Below are 9,833 nucleotides of genomic sequence, written 5' to 3' on the forward strand. Positions count from 1 at the left end.
AAGGGGGTTGATGGGAGTGGAAGGGGGGTGATGGGAGTGGAAGGGGGGTGTTGGGGTTGGGGGTTTTGAAGCCTGCACGCGTGTGTGTATTGACACACGGTGGTGTGTGTTGGCGTGTGTGCATGCGTCCCGCCATTGTGGGGGTGGGTGGGGACAGAGGCCCCCTGTAGGCCTCCTGTTCGCAATCAACCACCTGACGATCCGCCTTGGGTGGTCCCCGTAGTTGTGTGTCTGTCACGGCGTCTGCAATCCACTACGGTTGTAGGCGATCGTGAGTTAGTTTTAACCGCCTTTCTCGTTTGTCCGTTTGTTGCGGTTGGCGGTTGGTGGTTGATGTGACTCCGCAGGCCTGGTGCGAATGCGAATGCGGATCGTGTCGAAGGCGACCTGGGGAAGAGAGGGGGGGAGCAGACGCATGCACCCGCTCGGGCCGCTCAGGACGACTACGGACACCGGCGGCTTGATGACCAGCACCAGCCCCAGCAGCCCCACCAGCCCCAGCAGCCGCACCAGCCCCAGCAGCCCCAGCAGCCCGCTCGGCCGTGTGTGTGGGAGTGGAGTGATGTGGCGGCCACGGCGTTGTTCGGGGAGCTGCTGGACAACCTGAACCTGGCGGAGGAGGTGTGCCGGGCGTGGGGTGGGGTGGCGGCTGGGGGGTGGGGTTGGGGGTTGGGGGGCCGGGGTGGGGTGGGGGTTGTCTTTTGTGTGTGTGTGGGTGCGTGTCAGAGGAACCTAGTGACTCAGTAACAACGGGCCGTGGTACGACAGCCCAGGCGGGAATGTTTGGGGCTCTCCGCACCACCACGAGTACTCTCTCACCCTCTCACCCGCTTTCGTAATAACATGTTTTTCGCTTCCCGCCTTCCTGGAACGTTGCTGCTGCTGCTGCTGCTGCTACTGCTGCTGCTGCTGCTGCTGCCACGTTGGCCCCTCAGGGAAAGCTTCAGGAGATGGCTGTCTGGCTGAGAAAGCTGGTTTCGGAGGAGGAGGGGGAGGAGGCAGGCCGGGAGGGCGGGATGGAAGTCGGGTTGGAATTGGAGTCGCCGCCGCCGCCGCCGCCGCCACGGAGCGCCCCCGGGGTGGGAGGAGGGGGGACCGCCAACACCAACACCGCCAACACCAGCACCGCCGGTGGAGGTGGTGCTGCCGGGTGCGGGGTGGAATCGGCGCCGGCGGCCGCGGCCCCGACCTCGGGGTCTGCTGCCCCCCGGCTAAGAGTGCGGCTGGCGGGGGTGTCGAGGGAGTGGCTGCGCATATCCCGCAGGTGCGTCCGCAGCCGCAGTAGCGGGAGTAGTAGTAGCAGCGTTGTTCGCACTTTCCCTTCTTTCGTGTACGACACTTCCCATGCTGACTGTTTACCTCCTTCCGGCCGTGCACCTGCACCGCCTCTCTCTTGCGATTTCCCCCTCCCCCCCCCTTGCGACTTATCGCCGTGTTGCCTGTTTAGGCCTCTGAGGGAAACTGAGAGCCCCTTGGCAACGGGCATCTTCGCCGCACCCGTCACCACCACCACCACCACCACCAGCACCACGAAGCTACAGCCGACAGAGCTTCAACGAGCACAAGAGCAAGAGCCGCTGTCGCTACAGCCGCCACAGTCGCCACAGCACCAGCAGCACCAGCAGCAGGACCAAGTAACCCGGTTCGGGATAGGAGGGCTGCCCGACCGTTTGCTCGTTTCGTCTGTTGACCTGCATGAGCCGGCGGCAGTAGCGAAATCTGGCGACAACCCTGGTGACGCACCCGGCCCCAGCCCCGGCCGCGGGCCCGGCATGTCCCTGGGGGGCAGCCACGGTGTGAAGCGACCACCACCGGGCTCTGAAGCTGCGGGTCCTCCTTCTTCCGTTCTTTTCCCTCCCTCTTCTTCTTCTTTTGGTTCCGGAGCTGCCGCAGCAGCGTCTACGGCGGAGGCTGTTGTCTGCGGGGAGCTGTTAGGGGGTGGTGGGGGTGAGGATGGGGGTGATTTGGTTCGGCAGGTTAAGAGGCCTCGACCCGAGGAGCCGGCAACAACGGGCGGCGGGGGCGCGGGTGAGTGATCACGTCCCACGGGGAGTTTTAGTGATGTGGTCGCGACGGCGTGTGTATGCGTGTGTGTGTGAAGGAATGGGTATGCGTGTATGTATGTATGTATGTATGTATGTATGTATGTATGTATGTATGGATTATTATTGTTATTATGATGATGATATTGTGTAAATATGCTTCAGCGGAGGTCCAGGGTTGATGCCCCAGGGGGGGGCCCTGGTGGGGGGGGCCCCCGACGACCTCAACGCCAGGGTGTGTGTGGTGCCTCTCTTTTCCTTTGTGGTCCCTCCCTCCCCCTCCCCCTCCGTCCCCTCCTCCCTTTGGGAGGTAGGAGGGGGAGGAGGGAGACGATGAAGGGTATGCGTGTAAAAGGGGGACCGGGAGAAAAAGGGGGGGGGAGAGCGTAGCAGGGATTCTGAGGGGCGACTTGGGGTTCGACTCCCCGGCTGAGAGAGTCCATGACAGATCTCTCACATGAGATGGTATATGATATGGTATGATATGGGTGAAAGATCCTAGCAATAATGGGGAGGTGGAATCTTCTTAGGCGAGCAGCTTTTTCGATCCCGTTGATTACCTCCCTTATTATTAAGGAGCGTTTTTTGCTGCTTAAGAGGGAACACACAACTTTCGATCTCGTACTGGGATGTTATTTTGCCACGTTTGACACTGTTATAACTTAGGGCATGGTGGAGTTGTTGTGTCTTCGGTCCGCGACCACCTGTTGGTGCATCCTGTGGGATCTTGCATGATTTGTTCTCCACGGATATAGCTCCGTTTGGCGCTAGGCGCCAACAATTTTAACATTACGTGCGAGTCGGAACTGACCGACAGACTGCTGGGCTGGACCGCTTACCCTCTTTCTTTTTAAATAAAACATGGCTGACCGGCGCTGCGAACCTTGTTTTGGTTGATTACAGTTAATGTCGGTTAGTACGATCCGGTTTGTGATGGCTGGAATGGCTCAACGGTCTTGCAGCAGCGTTCCGATTCCGATTCCGATCGCCACCTTGCTCCGATCGGCACTTTCGGTGTCTGCGCCACCGCGAAACCGCGCGGCAGTCTTGTTGTCATCTCACTTTTGTTTTCGTGATGGAAAGATAAAAGATGTGTGATGTAACAGGGCCGCCCGAGGGCCATCTCAAGTCGCGTCAACCGAAGACAGCGCTGTGCATTTGGATTTGGAGACCTGATGGAGCGCACAGCGATTCTGTGTGCATGGCATGGCGCTTTTAGCATTGTGCTGTACACACACACACACACACACACCTCCGTACGACCTGCAGTCGTGTACCCGGAGCACCACCTCCCCGGACAACAACCGCGCTTTCGAAAAGCCTTTTCGAAAAGCCAATTTGACACACGACCATGCAGGTCGCTTGTCTCCGCGGCCGGTAGGTGCGCATGAGCTCGCTCTCTTTTGGTGGCCACGAGGCACCCTAAGTGGTGACCAAAGGGTTGTGGACCGTACGTGGAATAGCACCGTCAACAGAACTGACGGGCTTGAAAACAATGTTCCTCGGGGATGCGGCGGGGGGACGGGGGGGGAGGGTATTTGCGCCACCAAAAGCTGTCTGATGCTATCCAGCTCTGCAGGTCGTTTCTTTCTTCTCCTGCGCATGTTTCAGTTCCGGGATGTCTACTTCGCTATCCGAGATGCTATGAATCACGTGCCTTTCTGCGCAATTATATCGAGATCGTTTCCGTCACATGCAGCCCATGATCATGTAACATGCATCTATCCCGGCGAATATCCGTCTGGCCCAGCGGACGTCCACCTAACAAGAACTCCCTTCCTCCCCTTGTAATAAACGCGCCTGAGTCCTCAACCCAGCCTGTTATCGGACATGTCTTTGTTTAGATGGCAGGCCAAGAAAATATAGCTTACCTTCCAAAGTTTGCAGTTGCGTTTTTAATGAATTGAAAGTTTTGACAGAGAGGCAGCTTAATGGTAGCAAGAAGCTTACAGCACCTCGGTCGTTGATTCGCCGTGAGAAGTTTTGGGCAGATATGGTATGTTGAGATCATCATCTCCAGCATGGCGCTCCGTAACCTGCCTCTGACGCTCCGTAACCAACGCCAGTAATAGTACTTAAAAGATTTGGAGTGTAGGGCATCTGGAAGCATGCTGCGGGCTTTGGATAGCGCGTCAGCTATGAAATGCCGAGGTCTGACAAGAGGATATGGACCGGACGCCGGACATTCCTCTAACAGAACCTACGAGCTACTACCTCTTGAAGTTTCGCTTAAAGTGAAAAACATACGACCTGTGTATTGGCCACCGCGCCACAAACGCGTTGAAAATGCGTCAGCTGTGCTTTGCAGCATCATGTTGCTTTGACTTGCGTTATGACATGTGTGTAATAAGTGATGCAGAAATAATCAAATCTGCATCGATAATTTGCGTTGTCTACGAGGTCACTCTGGTTCTCGTTAGGTAGTTGAGTAACTTGGCGCAATACTGCTACAGTCGACCTGCAAGGTCAATCACCCGCCGGGTCAACAGCAACACCTGACAGTAGCTTTTCGTTGCCGCCCTCAAACGACCGCTTTCCGCTCATGTGTGTATTCCCGCGTTATTTGCGTTGGCGACTTCGCCGGGCGTCGGTTTGGCCGGCCGTCTGACTTCCGCTCGAAAAAGAGTTGTTGGGCCGCGTTCACCACACCAAAACTTAGGCCACCGGGAGGCATTCAACAGCTCCAACAATAAGACAAGGACATCTTCAGGTCATCAGCTCTCCTGCAGTGGGCGTGCAGCAAAATGAGCAAGGGGCATAGGATGGTCACCCATGCGGCTGTGAATTATATACGTTCGCCGGAACAAGATTGCCTGACCTGACGGCGGGTCGTCAACCCTAAAAAAAAAGTGATAAAAAAGTGCAGACAGTTATGGAAGGCTTCTTCGGCATTTGGGGATCGCGCTGGAATGTTCGAATGCAAGCCTGGGGGTTGGGGGCCAAACAGTTAGTTACCGGTAGTTGAAAACCCTGGATTAGGGTCCGCGTTTTGCGACGTTTCTGGATTCGATAGTGAAATCTTCGAAAGCGTACGGCCAGTCCATCTTCTGTGGCGCCCGCGTGAAAATGAATTTGGACCAAAGTTTGCTCGCGGCATGTAGCGGTTGCGTACATCTTGTGGACGTACCTAAGTGAGATTCAATTAAGCTCCTGCAATTCAAACCTCATGGAAATTATTGGGGAGTAGTCGATGGAGAAACCGGCGGCGAAACGGTCGTACAAAGTTCGTTTTCGGGGTAGGGGAATAGGCGGTATCGAGGAGCAAGCGCTCTGGGATTAAAGTTACCCGGAGGTTAGTTCTACGCCACATGCTCAATGCGTTAGATTCTTCATCGTTAGCATTAAACAATGCTGTATATAGTTATATCAAAACATGCAAATGAGCAAACCGAAGATACCTCATAACCGGCGACAACCACTTTACGTTTAACCCCAAGGCGAAACTTCTTTAAAACATACAGGTGCGTTGATTGCAGCAGCTATTAAGAGGGGCGGCATCAGGCAGGTTTGCGCTCGAGACCGTCAATATTTGATGACGGTATCCGGCGCCACAATAGAATCCGCAAAATTGTCTTAGCTTTCGGCAATGGGAATAATAACTTTCATGTCGTCCTCCGTTCTGGATGGCAGTTGCCGGTATTGAGGATGTCAATTGGATAGGAGTTAAAAGTACTGGCAGTCTGGCACGACCTATCCAAGAAACGGTGACTTTCACGTAAAGCAGAGGTTTTTAATGTGTATGTTTCAACGATATGGAATAAAGCATTATCGTTATTAATGCATCGGTCAGGCAGTCAGGCATTACCAATATGAACGTACGTCGCGAACTGCTGTTCCCGCGTCTTTAACACGTTTCCAAGAGATTCACTGCAATAATACCGAGCTACTCCTGAAAAATGTCCATAAACGTTGCATTTTACCTGGAATACTAACTAATGGCACCTACCGCCTCAGGTTGCACGCCACACAGACATTGCCGACAGCGTCAAGCAATACGGCACCTCAGCAGTATGGAATTCAACAGACAACATAGACGATGTGATGATTTGGTAAAAATTCCAGTGGAACTGCTACAGGTGGGAGCCTGGACAGGTCTGGGCCTGGGCATCCAGGCCAGTTAGCGGGGCATTTCTGCGCTACGAGGCACCCTATTCCGCCTGTCCCTCTTTACCAGAAGATCTGATAACAGTTGACTTGCCGATATTTGACGATGGGCTTTTCGCAATTTTGCCACAGTTGATTTTTAAAGATGTACCTTGCAAGTTCACGTTTCGATCAACCTGCAAGGCTGTTTCAAATGCCTTGGCTCAAAGTTGTATCACCATTCTGCTACGGCGGTCGGCGCTTATTGGACGTGGGTCACGGTAAGGCCTGCTATCTGTCGGGGCCCCCATCGCAAACATTCTGTTCCACCTCGCTCACAAGGCGGCAATATAAATGTATTGCTGCTTCCACTACCCTTGTGGAACTCTGTGTTCTGCCGCCCTGTCTTGCTCGCGTTGGCATAGATAAGTTTGAACTTCTAACCGAGTCGCATGCCGGAACCGGAACGCTGGTACAGTGTCGAGGAGTTTACAGAGCTACTCCAAACTCCTTGGCCCTTTACACATGTTCTCGGACAACTACTTGCACTGCACAACTCAATCGGCTCAACCTCTCCTCTGACCTTCCTGTGTACCAATCGGTTATCGCAGGCGTGAGGTTGCGGACGCGCTCGCCGCCTTCCCCAGTGCCAGACGCGTAGTAGTCGACCTTGAAGGCAGACACCAGCCCCTTCGCTCGGCTAGCTCGCCCCTCTTCGGCTGCAGCGGCGAAGCCCGTTGTGATGCTTTCCACGGCCCGGACCGCTCCTACGCCTCCCACCCGTCAAGTCATGTGACCCCAAGTGACGAAGAACTGCTGCACGAAGCGCTGCTGGCGCTGCAAGGTTGCAGCATCTCCTCCTTGGCTATCCTGCACCTCGCCTGCCCGCCACCACCGCCCGCTGCCATCGCCCATCTGCGATCTTCGCTCGTCGAGCTGGAGCTCTCCGACGTTTCCTATTCAAGCGCCGTTGAGCAGGGCGCCTTCAACGTCCTGGTTCGCCAGCGACGCCCCATATGCGCCTGCAGCGACGCCATGATACAACTTGCTATTTCGCTACCCCAGTTACGGCGCCTGTCCCTCGCCAACGCGGCCTTCAGTGCAAGCAGCGTCACGGAGCTCGCACGCCTGACGCGTCTGGAATCTCTAAGTCTTGTAGGCTCCCTGGAGTGTTCTGGCGGCGTGGCCGAGGCTGCTGAGACCTACCGCTGTCTGCTACTGGCGCTGGGAACCCTGCGGCAACTGCGGTTACCCATGGCGATGCCCTCCCCAAGCACGGCACTCTTGGACTATGACGAGGATTTTAACGGGGAAAGGTACGACGGCGGTGGCGGCCGTGCCGCTGACGAAAACGATCTAGTTGGGGGTCTGTCCGCTGGCGGCGGCGGTGGTGGCGGCGGTGGCGGCGGTGGCGGCGGCGGCACCGTGAGCTCCGACGGTGATACTGGTGGTGATACTGGTGGTGGTAATGGAGCTCTCCGCATGATCCGTCTCGAGCTGAATCACAGCCACCACAACGGCAACGGCTGGCTGTACGGCGGCAGTACGGCGCGTGCCACACCGGGAGCACGGTGGGGCCTGGGAGGAGGCAGCACGAGCTGGAAATCTGAGGATAGGACGGCGGCCGGGGGCCTCCTTGGCCCCCCGCCGCTGCCGTTGCCGTTGCCACCACCTCCTCTCCCGCCGCCAGTCGGCCTTTGGCACCACTCTGTATCAGCGAGTGCCGGCAATGCAGTTAGCCGGGCTCTCGCTGGAAATGGTTCCTCAGTGCCGTTCTTCGGGTTCGGTGTGGGAGCCCAGGCAGATCCCGCGTGCCTTATTACAGCTCACACAGCATCCGGTCGGAGAAGATCCGCTGCAGTCGGCACAGCGGCGGCGACGGCAGCTACCGCGAGCAACGCACTGCACACCGCCCTAGCTCAGCAGGACCGACAGCAGTGGAGACAGCACCACCACAACCACCAGCAACAGCACCATAAGCACCATAAGCAACAGCACCAGCTTGCAGCCGGTTTCGTCTTTCCCCCGCACCTTCAGGACCTCACCATTCCCATCTGCTCGCTGAACCGACCCGTGTTCGAGGCGGTTTGTGAAGCGTACGGCAATGGCGGCAGCCTGCGCGCTTTGCACCTCCCTGCACTTGGCGGTTACTCCCACTGGGAGGGGAGCTTCCTGGCGTCACCCCGGGACTTCGTGCAACTGGCTCGGCTACAGGAACTGGAGCAGCTGCATCTGAGCTTGGATGTTGGAGCTCTGGGCCTGAGCCACGTGGGCTTGCGGGTGTGCTTCCAGAACCTGCGAGCGCTGCGCAACCTGAAGGTGGGGGGCTGGGTGGTGCCTGGGGTTGGGTGGTGGTGCCTGGGGTTGGGTGGTGGTGCCTGGGGTTGGGTGGTGGTGTTTAGAAAGCAAGCTGTCGGCGGCATCATGTGCATGACGACCGGCTTATCGGTGTGGGTCGAGAGGCCCATGAGATGTGTCATATACCTCACCCACCTCTTGATACCTGGGTGTTACTGCCAAAGTAAGTAACAGAGTAACTGTTTGCTGTACTGCTGCTGTTGTTTTAGCTTAATGCGTGTGGCCCCACATGTTGGCCCCACATGTAGATTTCCTCTTCCGCTCTGTTTCTTTTTCAACGTCATAAACGGATCCAACATGGGGCCAACATGTTTTCCTTTTTCCTACTACTGTTTTTACTATTAATTTCTTTATTTTCACTGCTATTTTTGATGTAATAATGTATTATGCCTTTCAGGAACTTCGTATCACGGAGGCGCAACAACCCACCTGCTTCTCCGTACGCAAACGCTCCGTCGCGTACCGGCCTCCCGCGCTCCGTAGTTTCGGGGCGGAAGCCGTTTCGGTGGCGGCGGAAGCGGAAGCGGCTTCTTCGGAGCTTTCTGGCCCGGCCTTGAAGCAGCTGCAGCGGCAGTGGCCGCAGCTACACACGTTGCAATTCTTCTCCGAAACAGTGGTTCGCAGTGGCAGTAGCAGCAGTGGCAGCAGCAGCAGTGGCAGTAGCAGCAGTGGCAGTGGCAACAGCAGCAGCACTGGACAGCTGCACGTGCCCAGGGGGATCGATGACGTGGATCTGCTGCCGGCCATGTGTGCTTGCTGTACGGCACCGTGTTTGATGGCGGTACAGCAACTGGCCGTCGGGCGCTGGGGAAGAGGTAACCCGCACTGGGCTGCCGACGCTGACGTGGCGCCGCCGCCGGCATCGGCGCCGGAGTTCCCTCAGTCGCTGGGGGCCACCGGCGGCGGCGAAGATGGTGGTGGTGGTGGTGATGATGTGCACATAGCGCCTCTTGATTTTGCTGAACCTCAACATGGGAAGCATGTCGCAGTAGCGGCGAAAGCTAGCGATGTATCGTCACGCGGTCTGAATGTGAGAGAGCTTTGTTAGGCTTCATCAAACAGCCCTGGCCATCCGCACTCACTCGTCCGATTGTACTGTACTATTGCAGTACGGGTGCCGTACTGGAGCAGGAGTATAACCGATATCCGTTCATAAACGACATTCCTTCTTGAGAGGCGCATGGATGGCTTCTCCACCGGCATTTTTGCCACCTGCAGCGGCGTTCTTCACTGCATTCGCGCCATTCATGTATTCCTTTCTTCGTAAGGGTTAGTTTTCCCTGGCTTCTATTCTATCCATGTATTTAGATGTGTGCATCAACTGCTTTAGTTAACAGCAGTCCATGTCGG

General features: G+C 56.4%; 1 protein-coding gene across 1 annotated transcript in view; it reads left to right on the forward strand.

The window, feature by feature from the left end:
* Positions 1-9,531, forward strand: part of VOLCADRAFT_93616 (uncharacterized protein) — a gene marked incomplete at both ends in the record, with an annotated part of 15,886 nt that extends 6,355 nt beyond the window's left edge. The window contains 7 exons of the mRNA XM_002952781.1: positions 439-621; positions 936-1,264; positions 1,448-2,028; positions 3,312-3,423; positions 6,851-7,491; positions 7,816-8,444; positions 9,271-9,531. Of these exons, the coding sequence (XP_002952827.1) occupies positions 439-621; positions 936-1,264; positions 1,448-2,028; positions 3,312-3,423; positions 6,851-7,491; positions 7,816-8,444; positions 9,271-9,531 (2,736 nt within the window). The remainder of the gene's footprint in view (positions 1-438; positions 622-935; positions 1,265-1,447; positions 2,029-3,311; positions 3,424-6,850; positions 7,492-7,815; positions 8,445-9,270) is intronic.
* Positions 9,532-9,833: the final 302 nt, after the last annotated feature.

The sequence above is a fragment of the Volvox carteri genome (genome assembly GCF_000143455.1).
Source record: "Volvox carteri f. nagariensis unplaced genomic scaffold VOLCAscaffold_32, whole genome shotgun sequence".
Classification (NCBI taxonomy): Eukaryota; Viridiplantae; Chlorophyta; class Chlorophyceae; order Chlamydomonadales; family Volvocaceae; genus Volvox; species Volvox carteri.